General features: G+C 43.3%; 1 protein-coding gene across 1 annotated transcript in view; it reads right to left on the reverse strand.

Moving 5' to 3' along the window:
- IFT81 (intraflagellar transport 81) overlaps positions 1–16,005 on the reverse strand; it is a 616,811-nt gene that overhangs the window by 74,382 nt on the left and 526,424 nt on the right. The window contains exon 15 of the mRNA XM_069214881.1: positions 8,916–9,002. Within this exon, the coding sequence (XP_069070982.1) occupies positions 8,916–9,002 (87 nt within the window). The remainder of the gene's footprint in view (positions 1–8,915; positions 9,003–16,005) is intronic.

The raw sequence follows: 16,005 nt of genomic DNA on the forward strand, positions 1-16,005 counted from the left end.
AACGTTGACATGCACTCTTGCGGAACCAACTGTAAGCTGTTAGTACCTATCTCATTCCTTCAACTGGCTACTAGTCATCTACTTGGGTTTGAGCTGTATGTATGGCATTATCAGGGGAATCAATAACAGGCATTCGCAGCCATTCAACCAGAGTGTCCCATGCTCTGGACTTATCTATTATGGAATGCCCCCTCCTCACCTCCTAAAAAAGGAAAGCATCTTTATATCCCACCCACAGCAGTAGGGTCTCTCTCCACTTAGGGATCTGGGGGCTAACGGTGGCCTTCCATTTCACTGTTATCGCATGTTTGGCCAATATCAGTGCGAGATCTATAAATTTGGAGGTGATTGTGTGTTTGGTCGGTTGGGGGGGGTGGGAATTCTCCCAGTATACATGCTTGGGGTCTGCACGGTCGCGTTCATCCTGTGACTTCCTTTATGCGGGACACCACCTTGTACCAAAAACCTTGTAAAGCTGGGCAAGCCCACACCATATGAACCATTTCAGACCCTCAATCCCCACATTTAGGGCACACCGCATAGAGTACACTGAATGTCCTTCTGAGTTCCCCTGGAGTGAAATATGCTAGATGTAAAAAAATAAAAGTTGTTTAATTTAAATCTAGAGTTTTGCGGAACTTGATATGAGTGAGTTAAGATCATGGACCAAGTTGAATCCGAGATCAGGAGCCCTAGATCTTCCTCCCATTTCATTGTAGGTCTCCTAAAGGCAAATTGATACCTGCTCTTATCGCTTGGTAGAGGAGGGTGACCACTCTACACCTACCGGTAGTGGCAAGGAGGACTCGATTGCTGTGGTGGGCAGAGGGGTTCCAACAGTCCAGTTTCCCAGAGGCTTCTAATTGGTGCCACCACCTCTCGATGGAGCAAGAAATGCCCCGGTGGTAAATCATATTGGTAGAACACCGTCTTGAAGGACATCAGAGTACCATCTTGGTATAGGTTACCCACGTAAGTGAAACCCAGCTCCACTTAGTCATGTAATGCACATGTGTTGCTCAGTGCAGTTAGACATTGCACCAGAATGTCGGGTGAGTAGGGGAGGCAGGACTGGGTATGCTGCAAGCAGTGCCAGCAGGCATGTCTAACCACGTGTACCTCCCCAGAGCACCCAGATATCGGGCATACGGGGATCAAGAGGAGCTGGGAGAGTAGAGATAGTTCTGCCCCCCCCCCTCCCCAAAAAAGCCAGCCTGCGTTGGGTGTAAATGGACATGAAACCACTGGTTGAACCTTTGGACCTGGGCAGCCTGGTAGTATGCCTCAAAGTCCGGTGCTGCCAGACCGCCATCCGAGGCGGGTCTCCACAGTTTCGCCAAGGCCACTCATAATCTCCAGGCCCCCCCAGATCAGTTCTACCAGTAATGTGTCCATTTCTCTGAACGTTTTGCAGGAGATAATTAGGGGCACGTTATAAATAGATAAAGAAGGCAGGAGAGTTGCTATACGGACCAGCAACCGAGAGCGGAAGTGTCTTCCAAAATCCTATGTTGGCACACAGTGCTCTAATCACTGCAACTATGTTGCCATCTAGGAAATTGTGCCTATTGTGGTATATTTTGACTCCAAGTATTTCATGCAGGAGCCTTCCCATGATGGTCAGCTGGGATAGGCATGTTGCACATAAGGGGAAAATTGAGGGATTTCTGCCAATTAATGCAGAGCCTGGAGTGAGTCCCAAAGCGCTGCAGCAAGGAATTTGCTCCAGGTAGGTCCACTTCAACTTTTTTCAAAAAGGGGAGCATATCATCTGTTATGAGATGTTCCTTGTCGGTCCACCCCTGGAAGTGGTTCCCCATTCGTGCTCCGTTGGCCGGTGCCTCAACTGCGACTGTGAACAACAGTGGAGAGAGAGAGCACATATGCCTTGTGCCCCGACCTATCGTATACGCACAGATATCACTTCTCTAGTTCGCACTCACGCAGTAAGGATGGTATGGAGTAAGTTGGTCCACTGGCTGAATCCCCCACCTAGTCCCATTTTATCCATTACTCGATACAGGTAGTCCCATCGGAGGCTATCAAATGCCTTCTCGATATCTATTGTTACAACCATCACCCCATCTTCTTGATGGGCGCATCTCCATGATCGATAACAATCTACGGACATTTAAGCCCGTATTGCGGCCTGGGATGAAGCCACACTAATCGGCATGGCTACGCGGGTAAATATGTGGGAGTAAGCGAGTGGCTAATATGGGAATTATTATCTTGTAGTCCATATTTAATAAGGACAATGGCCGATAAGAGAGCTCATCCCAAGGGGTCCTGCCCGGCTTCAAAACAGGTATCACAAGCACCTCCCTGGATGTGGGTGGCAGTCTACCAGCCACCCGAGCTGATTCATCTAGGTAGAGGAGTTTGGGGGTCAGTTCTTCCAGATATGTGGTGTAGAATTTAACTGGGAGCCTGTCAGTCCCTGGAACTCTGCCACAGCCATGTTTTTAGTAGTTGCACAAATCTAATGGATGGTGATAGGGCACCCTAGGGCCTCACTGACATCCCCAGAAAGGCACAGCAGGTCTATAGTATTGAGGAATTTCGTGAGAGCCTCAGGCAGTGGTGGAGGTGCATACAGGGCTTCATAATAACCTTAAAGACATTATTAATAATGCCCTGTCTGTACAGGGTTTCCCTTGTAGGTGAGTCGATTTCTAGGATCAGGGAGCTCTTAGGTAGGGGATTAGTCACCCATGCCAACTGCACCCCCCCTTGTCACGCTCAGCATGAGCCCTAATCATGTATACTCAAGAGTGAAAACAGTAGATCTTCTCTGTGCACGCCACCAAGGGTTCTCTTCCTTCTAAGAGAGGGCGCAGCAAGTGTTGTCACTCATGCCGGTCTCTATCTAGTTGCTGCACTACGCTCTCTTGAGCTTCTATATCAGGAATCAGGGTGCCCCTGCCATCCACCATCTCAGAAATGCATTTCCCCTTAAGAACAGTTTTAAGAGCCCTCCACTCAGTAAGGGGAGAGGCTGTGGAGAGGGAGTTTTCTGCAAAGCAATTATTGACTGCCTCTCCGGTTGTGTGTCGGAATGCTGGGTCCTCTAGGATTTCTACTCTAAGGCACCAATCTGGAATCAGGGGACGGTCTCTGTGCCGGTCTAGCACTATCATGATCGGGTTGTGATAAAAAATCGTGCCACAGAGATATTCTTCATGTTGTATCCATCCCTGTATCTCAGGGGAATACAGAAAAGTGTCCAACAGGATGTGTAGACCATACATCCCTGAAATGAAAGAACAGTCTCACTGCCCAGGCTGAAGCTACCTTCAAGAGTCTAACAGGCCCCATCTCCTTTGCCAGTCTATAAAGTCCGTAGCTGTCCTGAAAACCGAGGAGCTGGCAAAGAGTGGGAGGGAGCGATCCATGAATGGGTCAGCCATGCTACTGTAATTCCGCCCAATAAAAGAGGTTATTGAGGTGCGCAGCCATCATATCTGGTAAATCGACAAAGAACCCTCCCTAATCCGTATTGAGCACATAGATCTCCATTAATGTTGGGTCCTGGCTGGCTAATCTGCCGGATACCACCACATGATCTCCGCCTGGGGTCATGCAGAGACTTCTGATGTAGGGCAGCCAGGAGCTTCACCTCTAGTTACCAAATCGCCTTCAGATCTATGGTGCGGCATTCAGGACGGTTTCTGGAGCCCTGTTCCAGCTCCAGGCACCAAACACAGACCAGATGGGGCATCCATCACAAACATTTGCCTGTGACAAGTATCACAGGGTTTAAAACACACTGGCTTTTTGAAGGACATCCGTTTCACAATGGTAACAGTATGCTCAGAAATACCAACAACAATGTTGAAAAAGTGGTTAAAAAATGACTGAGGTGTCTCTTGTGAATCTGCGCAAAGAACTGATGTCAGGGCACTTGGGTGGTGCCTATATAGGCACTGCACACATCACACTCCGCACAGACAACGCCTACGATGCCAACGTGGGGCTGTTCTGTGCCATCTACCAGTGCACAGAGGTAATGCTCAAGAGTTTCCAGATCCAGTCTGATGCAGGGGAATAGTCTAAGGTAAAGAATATGTCCCAATAGATTTAACAGTTGCCAAATAGTTGCCCCTGAAGTCTATGTTCCAATTTAGCCTTTTAGCCAGAAATCATGGAACAAGATGAAACCAAGATTACGGTCAAATAGTTGGGTATTTCTTTTTAAAGCAAGTTATCAATGCCTGCTCACATCGCCAAAGCAGATAAATAATGTAACCAAAGGAGGTTCTTTCCATCTCAGACATGATATTCGTTTATTTGACCTAGTTCTAGAAATTAAGCTTTACTATGCAACTGGTATCGATTTCACCATTTAAGTTGCATCACCCAGGTTCTCAACAGTGGCTAATCAATGGCATACACAGTTAACTTTGAAGTGGTGGGCATTACACATCGTTCCTACTGATAAAAAGGACCAACACGTGGAAGAGACAGCATACCCCATAGGGCCAATGGTGCACCAGCGCTCTTCTGATGTTCACACATGTATATATCTAAATACAGTAAAACCAGTTCTCGTGTCAATGCTGTTGAATTCTATCTCTCTGCTGCATAAAAAAAACCTCACAATTCAACAAAACAATGGAAATATGGGGCTGTTCCCTCTCTCAACAGTAACCAACATTAACATTCTGATTGAAACCCCCCTCCCTTCTCTTGAACCACAGGGACTGAAATTTCAATGGAAAATATAGTTCATGGTCATGCTGTCTGTCTGTCTGTCTGAGCTTTTGTACATGTCTTTCCCTCCAGCAGGTTTTAACAAAGATGCCCAAGTTGAAAGCGCCTGATATTTCTCAGTTCGAATCTCATTTCTGCCTCGGCTAAATAGAGTCAGTGTTTGCTCTATTTCTTCTGTTTGATGGTTTGAAACTGAATAAGATTCCTTTCACATTTCAAGTAATTGGTTATATGACCATCTGGTAGTTTAGAATGGCAAGCATGCATGTCTATGAATGAGATTGGTTTCACAAACCAGCCCACATGTTCCTGAATAGACCTCTCTGAACCTAGTACCCCTGCTGCTGCCATCCTAACCTTCTGTTAGTCTGTACATGGACTTGCTAGTTCTCCTATACAGGGCAGGCATAAATGGGGCATCAGTTACTATCTAGTGTCCCTTCCAGATGTGTTCTGTGAAGCTCTGGATCATAATCTAACATCTAGTGGATGGACTTTTCCTCTCAACACAGAATGTAACTCCGACACAATAACCTCTTGGTCCTGGTTCACAACAACCTCTCACTCCTGGCTCGTTTACATAATATTATAATTTTCTGATTCCATGTGTGTCCAAGACCAATAAAAAGTCATTAACAATGCCTGAACGGGTCATCTGTATTCCTTATATAAAGTGGATGAAGAGTGTGTGTCTGTGGGGGGTGGGGGAAGAGGAGGGAGGGGGAATGGTATCTGTCCCATGAAGGTTAATTCTGAGAGCTGAAATGCTTCAGCTTAAGTATAAGGCAGGGAGTCTCTGGTGTTTTGATACTGAGGGAGGAGAAGACAGCTAAACAAGCCTTCTCGCAAGGGCGCCTGCTTCCCTAAATAGATTGTAAATGTGGCAACTGGTCAATCTGCAAGTGTGAAGGGTGCTTGGAAGCTAGCATTGGCTTTAATTGATGAAATCACTTGAAGCTTTCTGATGACACACATTTATTCTTTTTGAGGGGTATAGTAAGAGAGCTACCAGCTAAGCTGTGAAGTGTGTGCTTTTAAAGAAAGTTATAAAAAAAAAGTTGCACTACGTACGGTCTGCAAACAAAATTTTTAAAACACTGTATCGTAGAGCTCTATGTGCATATGGTAGCAGCCTGCCTTATGCTGTGTGTAATGCAAGTTTAAAATAATTGTATTTATATGGTGCTTACTACCCCTGATGAGGCATCAAAGCATTTTTCGGTGAGCAGCACGAAACTCTGGAACCCAAAGGGATTAGTGGTAAATTAGTAAAGGGAAATGAGTGTATTATTAGTATAGAGAAATAGGAGTTAATTTGAGCGGTGGACATGGGAGTCTGTTAGTTGGATTGAATAGAATAATGGAAGGATAGAAGATGGAAGAATCCAGAAGTGTTACTTGGGAGATCATAGTAGTAAGATGAAGTTTGGGATGGGTAAAGGAGAGATGGAGGGAAGAGTCTGTAGAAAAGGATCAGGGAGATCACAGTAGTAAAATGAGGTCTGGGATGAGGCGATGAGGCAAAGGGGAGATACATGAGGGGGGATTTACTAGGGTTGTTTGTGAGTTCAAAGTCTAAACTGAGGCCTGGAGTGAGTCAGGAGAGGTAGAGGGAAAAAGAGTCTAGGAAGGGTTATTTTGGAGTTCGCAGTAGTAGAATGAGGTTTGGGATGAGTCACAGAGTGGGATAGTGGATAGATTGTTAGAGGTACAGGGTGAGACCGAGTAATGCATGGGAGAGAGTTATTTTATACCTTTTTTTTTTTTTGTTTGAGAGGTTTTCTCCTATCAAGACAAGCAAGTGCCAGATAGGGCAGGGTCAGGTTGTATACGTAGGACACCTTGGTGAATGCCAAGTTCAACCACATCAACCCAAGATCCAGACAATTCTGGACTGGGAAGCTCCAACAACCCAGAACCAAGTCAGGGTACTCCTTAGCATGACTGAGGCAAATCTGAGAAGATTTGTAAAGGTCTATGGCATCATTATGGCACCCCTCACCGAACTCATATCCAAAAAGATGCCTAAAAAAGTAAACTGGACAGTCAGTTATCAACTTTGATACCCTGAAGGAAGCAATGTGCTCAGCACCTTCTTAAAAAGCTCCAGATTACCATAAGCAGTTCATTGTGCAAACGTATGCCTCTGAACATGGGACAGAAGCAGTCCTGTCACAAATCAGTGATGATGGTGATGACCAACCTGTTGCTTTCATTAGCAGGAGGTTAACTCTCCGAGAGCAGCATTGGAGTGAAATTGAGAGGGAAGACTTCACTGTGGTTTGGTCCCTGAAGAAGCTGAGACCATACTTGTTTGGCTCTCACTTTCTAGTTCAGACTAACCACAGGCCTCTCAGATGGCTAATGCAAATGAAAGTGAAACCCCCCAACTGGTAAAGTGGTCCATCTCCCTACAGGGAATGGACTTTACAGTGGAACACAGACCTGGGACTGACCATGCCAATGCAGATGGCCTTTCCAGGGGCTTCCACGTAAAAAAGAAGAAGAATCCCCCGGGAAGGGTTAGCTTCATCCTCTTTTATTTGGGAGGGGGTCTCTTCTGACATGGTCACCCCCACCCACCACACACACACACACACACACTTTTTGCCTGGTTTCTGGAACAATTTTGACTGAAAGGGCTCTAGGTCGTTGCTAAACAGGTCCCCAGTGCCAGATATCTTTCCCCAAAACTGTACAGTCGTTTTTCCCAATGGGCAAACCTTTAGCTACCACTGTAAGTCCCTAGTTAATGGTACCCAGGGTACCTTGGGCATGGGGTAAGAAAGGAAGGCCCCTGAGGGCTGCAGCATGAATTATCCCACCCTCACGGACCATCTAGCTAAGTGCACACAGTGCTGCTTTCACATTCTGCGTGTCTTGTTGCATAATTAAAATGAAAACAACACAGCACACAGCCTGTGTGCCCTGTCCACTTTACACTGCATGCAATATATGTAAGTCACCCCTGTAGCAGGTCTTCCAGGCCTAAAAGAAGGGTGCATTATATTACATGTGAGGGCATACCTGCATGAGCAGATATGCCCCTGCTATGTATTTGTCGATTCTCAGACATAGCAAGTGAACAGGGAAGCCATTTTAAGTATATGTGCTGGACACTGTTCATTACAAGTTCCCCAGCTACATGACAGCTTCACTGAAAATAGGGATGTTTGGTATCAAACATCTCACATTAATAAACCCTCACTGAATCCAGTGATGGATTTATTAATACATGCACTCATAATGACTTGCATGTTCATAGTGCTTTCTGTCATAAACAGAAACCTTTTAGAACTAAATGTACACAAGTCACTATTCTCCTCTGCACCACCCAAGATTCTATTTTGTGACTCTTTTGTGCAGGGTAATAACTAATAGAGGTTTCAAAATATACAATAATTTATTTCTTGCTGGTTAATATGCCTTGCATTAATTTTCCTCTAAGCTGGGCATTATTTTATATGTAGTTGTGCGAAGGTGAAAGACAGAAATAAAGTTACAGACTATTCGGTTTTTAGCCACACCTTTGACCACGCCCCCACCCTCACTCACACCGCCCCCCCACATCCCCCCCTTGTGCACAGCATCGCAGTTCCCATACTTTTTTTTAATGTACTTTGGCCACTGTTTATACATCATCAATAAGGTGAAAAAGAATAGGGTTTATAGAACTATGTTTTCGGTCAGTTCATTTGTGTAGTGTGTAGGTGGGGTCAAATGTGCACATCTATGCACAGGAAAACAAATCTGTTCTTTTCAATATATTAGCCATGAATTAATTCCATATCTACGCCACAACTTACCCCAATTTAAAGTCCTTTTTGGCCGTGTGTCAGTAAGTGTTTACCACAGTTGTTCATAATGTAACTCAACAACACACAAAGCGACTGAAAGTACTAATGTGGCTTATCCCAGATCCACCTGCAGTTTGAGTATGAAGGCCTAAACCAAGATTAACTAGGCTTAAGAAAGGATCTAAACAAGCGAAAACTGTAAGCAGCTAAGCATAAACTTATTGAGAAGTATTTGATGTGTAAGAGATGGACCAAGCATCCCTTACACAATAAAATTACATTTAAGCAGTTTCAGGAGTGTGCAAGAAGTGCCCATCACAGGCCAGCTGTTAGAAGACAATGACGTCAATGAAGAATAGGACAAGAATAGCACAAGTACTGTTCTGGGGTGTGCACATGCATTACCTGTTCTAGCTTCGATCGGTTGCTCTCCAGGCCAGCTGCACAGCTGTCATATTGTGCTTTCTTTTCATCATACTCCTGGGTTAATTCCTAGTGTAGAAAGAGCACAGGGTCGTGTAAGTGAAATCCGCACGTGGCAGCTGAGCAATGTATGTTCTGGTCAATAAGAGGTTTCGAGAGCAGATTTTAGTGCACTCAAAAATATTTTTTAAGTCCAGTAGAGTAAAATGCAGGTTTATATAAAAGATTCCCTTTAATGCGTTTCAAATTTGACTCCCTGCAGCAGGTTTAGCATACTTGAAATATTGTTGTCCAAAGCAAAGTTCAGATTGTTTTTTTTATTTTGGTGTTTATTTAGTCAAAGATAGCGTCTTTATTTTGTCAAGGTGTGATACTTTTCATGCTCTACTCCTTATGTAAATCATTACTATAATTCATTAGCATCCATTCTAAACTGGCGTTAAAACATCCTAGGCTTGGAGTAACAGTTAAACATTGCTACAGCTGGGAAATTAACAGCGTTAAATTCAAATACTTACATGAATGGCTAGACGGATGGACGTGCTTCCTGTCAACTCCGGATTTATTGTCAGTGTTACATAAAGGAATATAGTCATGCGTGTTAGTAAGGCGCCAGGCCAGACTTGGCTCACGAGGCCTACCCACTGAAGACTGCAGCTCCCCCCACACAAAATGAGCCCATGTGCCCGACGTCCATATAGTAGTGGCAGGAAATGGATTTAGGGCCGAGGACCCAGCCTGGTTGGAACCACAAATGAACACTTAAAAGAAGCAGGAATACCAGCGTGAACCTCAAACTGGACCGGAAGACCCCTGGAGGCTCTAGGTTACAGGCGCGGTGAACATGAAAGCATAGGCGAGAAATGAAACGGGCCTAGCAGAATCATTGCAATGCGATGAGCCGCAGACCATGAGGATGCTTCGGTGCCATCCGCCTTTCTCAGACCAGGCCTGGAATCTTGCCACATTGCACCAAAACCAGCCCTGTCACTGTCTCACATGAGCTGGCTATTATTCAAATGCCCCATACACAATTCCCATCTATGATTCATCTGATGCCTGTATGTGTGTGTGTATATATTTATATATATTTAACTGAAAAAAACAAAGGTCACTTTATAAGCTAATTAAAATGTTTTTGTTCAGTAACAACATAACATTTTAAACTTTAAAAAAAAACAACACAGAAATCCATCCGCTATTTCATTATCTTGAGTACCTATATCAAACTTATCTCGTGTCTTAAGGTAACTATAACTTGCGCCCCACCATGCACAGGTTTCTCATGAAAAATGTTATTGCAAATCTTACAGTATTATCCTTAACAATGTCACAGAAAATGTCATGAGTGATGCATTCCTCCAGTAGAATGATCTTTACATCGTCCTACTAGTGGTTCTTTAACGTTTTCATAGCACTGTATTACGCATGATACAACTGATTGTGTCACAGATTGTTTCAAGTCAAGATTACTTTACAGATGGGAGTGTAGTTAATGAACAGCTGACTCGATTCTCCAACATGCTTTGTTTTGTTTGAGCAGTAACTTGGGACACTCTTCCCACGTAGCAAGTGGAGAGAATTTTTCTGCAAAATAAATTGTATGAAAAAAAAATGTAAGTAGCGAAATAGTATGGATAATATGGAAAACAACATTCTGGACAAGGATGGATATGGCAAACTTAGCCAGTCAAAATAGATATGCTAATGCTGCTTCTGCTTCACACTTTAACTAATCAGATGGTCGATACAGTTTAGGCAGACTCTCTTAGACAGTGCCTAATTGGTGCTTGTTGTTTCCGGTGCTGAGCACCGGCACTTATTTTTGAGGGCTGTTGCTTAGTCTTCTGCCTCAAGCATTTCCTGCGAGCAAAAGACACATATGAGAAAGACAAAGGAAGACAAAAACAAAAAAGCGTCACAAAGGTAGAAAGCAGAAAGCTACAAGAGTGATCTGAAAGGGCAGGGAGTGACTGTAAATGGATTGAAGAGGCCCAAGATGGATTCAGGATTATGCTGCTTTGGTATTCCGTGCTCGCACATTTAAATGCAGCAGACGCGTGTTTAAGAGGAGAGCTTTGGGCACCGGCACGTTTTTATTTACAAATTAAACACTGCTCTTAGACATGAAAGTGTATAATAACATGGTTTGTAGTTTCGGATTCCCTTAGGACTGCTGTGTAGTCCTTTTCCAAATGGCAGTGCCAACATTAAGGGGTTGGCGGGAAAGTTCCAAATCGGGCACCCATAAGATGACCAGAGTTATACAGTGTCATAAATTGCAGCTGTTCTACTGTAGCTGTTATTTTAGAGTTAAAAGAATATTCCTAAATAAGTGACCACTTACCTTTAGAGCAATATTTTTATTCGACTTCCATGTTGTTTTTTTATATTCTCAGAAAGTGGTAAATGTTTGAGAGGACAATGCCAGATTTTTTAAATGTCCTTAGGAAGTCCACTATGCCTTGTGAATCATTTAGTCTGCTTTTTTTTTTAGACGGAAACTTTTACTCTCAGGAGAACTACTAAACTGGCTTTCGCACATTTTACATTAATTGTGAAGTTGTGTGAAAGATTTGCGATAAGTGCTAATGTGTTTTGTTCTTAACACGCTCAGTGAAAAAATATGTTTGCTTGTATTATGTCCAAAACTGCCCCAGGTCCTGAAATATTTGCATCAGAACAGCCTTAGATTTTTCATGTTTGACATGAAGGCAGAATTGTCTCGTCCCCAAAACTGCACTTTGGGTGTCCAAATGATTGATTTTTCAGCTGTCAGTATAGTGAAGACGAAAATCATTTTTCTTGTTAGTGAGTGGCTACCACTGCTAAACTCACGTCTCTATGTTTCTATATGATTGGTACATGAAAATACACACATCCAGTCTCCCAAATGTATCTGCTGAAGTGCTGGCATTCCGAAATTACGATTGGGGGAGGGCGGTTTGAAGGGGAGGGTCAGTTTGTCCAGGCCTGTTTCATCCATAAGTACTGTGAGCACATGTTCTGGTTCTTCTGCATTTTTGGCACTTCCATTTCCTTTTGTTAGTTCTTCAAGGTGAAGTTATTTCGATATTGACCAGTCCATGTCCTTGCTAACTTGTCTTCTGTTAATTTCGCCACTTTTCCACCTGCTGTGAATTTCCCCCACCAGGGTGGACAATGCTGAAGGTCGATGAGGTAAGTCATTACTTAGAGTGAGACAGTTATACTTGAAAAGATGTTTCTCTGCTGTGGGCGATGGCGGCCTCACCCACTTGAAGGTGACCTTAGATGGAAATCTGTACCAGATATTTTTGCTGAGATACTCGTTGATAGTATATTTTAATATTTTGTATTGGTTTACATACGAACCTATGACATTTACATTTGTTAGAAGCAATTTGTGCAAATTTTCCTTCCTGCTTAAAAGTGTTGGTATGTTAACTTTTTCATGTTTATCTCAATGGTACCAAAATATAACTGCCTTTCACGTATTGGCAAAAAAGAAATACCATCCAATATTGACTGCGTTTCCTGATGTTCTTGTCGTTATTTGCTTCCATACTTCTCAAAAGCACACATTTCAACATAAAGTGTTAACACACATGCAGAATTTGGCAGCTTGTGTGACATGTCCCTTGATATCCATTTTCTTGTTGAGTTCTACAATACTGAGCACACTGCTGGTTCAACGATGATTGCCTGTCACTGTACAGGAGTCATGTTCTTGACTCAAACAATGCTCCTCCTTTTTCTCGCAGATTGTGCTTCGTAGGACGCACTGTGATTAAAGAATAAAGATGCAAAGAGGTGCAGCGAGAGCCTTCACTAAATTTTTCCCTCTGATGGAGAGCTACCAAAAGCAGAATGTGATGTGGCTCGTAAGTGCTTCTTATTTCATAAGGTTTTTACATTCTTAGTCTTCCTTAACATTTTTGGGTGCAAAGAACGCTTTTTTATGGTCTGATTAGGTCGAACCTAGACCGCGCATGCACTGTCTCTGCGAGACATGCTGTCTTCAGCATATGGGTTTTAACCATGCTCACTCTTGCCATTCGTTCTTTGTTGTGCTGGTCTTAAATGCTTCACTTTTAATGGTGCATTGTGCTAAATGTCCCTCCTTTGTGCGCTAAGATTCCGCCAAGGGAGCATTCACTAAGAGAACATTTTTGTTGGTCATCACATTATGTCATGCAGTGTGTGATGGCCCCGCCTCTCGTCTGGTTTCAGTTTTCCCTTCCATCTGAGCTGCTATCCTTTCTCCTCGCGGTTCAATGGTATGATTATTTTTTTTAAAAACAGTTGAGCCTTGTTGCAGCATTTCATTCCTCCCATATCCCTAACACTTGTTTTGGCTTTATTCCAGTGCTGTCCTTGTTTACCTCTGGTAAAGTTATTTTACAAAAAAAAAACACCTGGGGCCAGATGTACGAAAAAACCAAATTGCGAGTTGCAATTTGCGAGTCCTTCCGACTCGCAAATTGCAACTCGCAATTTGGTATGCAGTACGGTGTCTCAGACACCAACTGCAACTCGCTATGGGGTCGCAATGACCCACCTCATGAATATTCATGAGGTGGGTCGCAAATTGCGGCCCCATAGCAAGTATAGGCACTCGCTAACATGGAGGCCTGCTGTAGTCAGCAGGCCTCCATGTTAGCGACCTGCTTTTAAATAAAGCAGTTTTTTTTTTTTTTTTTAAATGTAGCCCGTTTTCACTAAGGGAAAACGAGCTGCATTTAAAAAAATCCGAAACCTTTTGTTTCGTTTTTTTCAGGGCAGGGAGTGGTCCCTTGGACCATTCCCTGCCCTGAAAAAATGTTTTGGGGTCCATTCACAAAGGGGAAGGGGTCCCATGGGGACCCCTTCCCGTTTGCGAATGGGTTACCATCCACTTCAAGTGGATGGTAACTGCGACTCCATTTGCGACCGCATACGCGGTCACAAATGGAATTGCATACCATTGCGAATCGCAAATAGGAAGGGAACACCCATTCCTATTTGCGATTCGGAAATGCATTTTGCGAGTCGGATCCGACTCGCAAAATGCATTTCAACATAGCAAAGTGGCTTTTGCGAGTTGCAAACGGCGTTTTTCGCCGTTTGCGACTCGCAAAACCCTTGCTACATCTGGCCCCTGGTCGTTTAGCTCACTGCTCACGAAAGTCACAATATGTCCTTTCTGGTAGAATGTAGCTAAACCTAGAAGCAATGATGTGGAACTTGCTTTAGTCACATCTCGAGTCTCTCTCTGTCCAGGGCCCTTCCCTGCCAGCACTCACGACATCGCACACATGGCACTGTTTATCTCCTTTACTGGGACCATAAATCTTCTCAGGCTGCTCTGCTCATTGAAATGTGAGGCAAGTACGCTTGCAAGATTTTTCATTCTGTTAAAATAAAATACTTTTCCAGACTTATTTTCCAATTTCTGTTCAGATGTTTACACAACGCAAGGTAGTGCAGCCATCTTCTTGTCTCTCCTCAAGGGCTTGTGATTTCTGATGTCAGTAGCTGCCAGTGACCACCACAACATTGCAGGAAAAGACAAAATTATGGACAGGGTTGACCAATTTATGAGGCAAGAAAAGTCAATTTCTGATTTTACAATGCCAATAGCTCTAACTCAAGAAAATTCAAGACCTATTGCATTGCAAATTCTTGTTTTTTTATTATACAAAGAATCTCTAGAATTTCTAGAGAAGATAACATCTGATTAAACAAAGGGCTCTTCACGGAGAAGGCATTCCTTGGAAAAAATACAATAAGAAGGAAAAATTCCACAATAAATTCTGAAAAAAACAAGCACCTGGAGCTATAATCAAACCTAAATTGAATTCCTAGTAAATCTCTTTAGTGGGCAAACTCCAGTCTTCAGATTGAAGAACTATCCAGTCTTCTTTCCTTTGAAAATTGTCCTTAGGTACTCTTTAAGGGCAGACCGGCACACCTTTTTTTATAGGAAATGTTCACACTAACTTGTCTGGGACACTACAGCTGAGCCGATAAATAGCAGCTAGGTACATCTGTCCAGGAAGAGAACAGACTGATTCATAGAGGGGAAAGGCAAAACACTAAGGTATGGTGAAATCAATGGTGAAGAACAATGCAAATTGAGGGGGGGTCTGTTCAAAAATCACAACGGGAATCCCTTAAAAACCCCAAATGGTACTTGGCCCAAATCTGCCTTGAACCCATAAAAACAAACAGTCACAGGGTCTGAAATAATGATAAGGATTGCCAGGCTTGTTCTGACTAAGTCTGTGTCTTCACAGGCGGTTCAGGTGTGTAAACTATTTAAATATTGTGTTCACAAGTGTTATTTTATGACATCTACATTGAACTAAGGAAGGTTAGTGTCTCTCGCTCGCGCGCGCTCTCTCTCTCTCTCTCTCTCTCTCTCTCTCTCTCTCTCTCTCTCTCTCTCTCTCTCTCTCTCTCTCTCTCTCTCTCTATATATATATATATATTATATATAGACACACTCACACGCACACACTCAGACACGTTTTGATTGTCGACAGTGCAGCATATTACAGTTTACACTTCAGTAGCAAAAAAAGCAAACGCACCTCAGGGTCCAAGGCCAATGAAAGAAAGTGAGGATAAAATAGATTACATCTCGTTCTTTACATAACTTTGTCTATGGGCTGACCAAATAAGGCAAACCACGAATCCTGTACGAGTATGGTGTTCTAAATTCACATAATAACCTAAAATATTCAATACGAATGGGTCCAATTGGGTGTCTGTCCACAGGGGAAGATGTAGGGGTGGGAACCAGCAGGATGCAAGGACTCTTTCCCACACGTCTTTACCCAATACTAACATACTACCCATTATCAATTCCCTCCAATCTACTAAGTCTATTGCTCTCGCCCAGACCATCCATTTCCTAACTCCCAGTCTATCACAAAGTAAGAGTAACATTTTGTCTCTAAGTCCTCCATCAAGCTTCTATGTAGTCCTGTTTCATTTCTCGATATGAAGCCACACTTTCACTTTTGGCCCAATTCTCCAACACTTTCTGCATTATTCTCCTAGAAGGGTCTCAGAAGACCTAAATTCCATCACAATATCTCTCTTTTTT

The sequence above is a fragment of the Pleurodeles waltl genome, chromosome 11 (genome assembly GCF_031143425.1).
Source record: "Pleurodeles waltl isolate 20211129_DDA chromosome 11, aPleWal1.hap1.20221129, whole genome shotgun sequence".
Taxonomy (NCBI): domain Eukaryota; kingdom Metazoa; phylum Chordata; class Amphibia; order Caudata; family Salamandridae; genus Pleurodeles; species Pleurodeles waltl.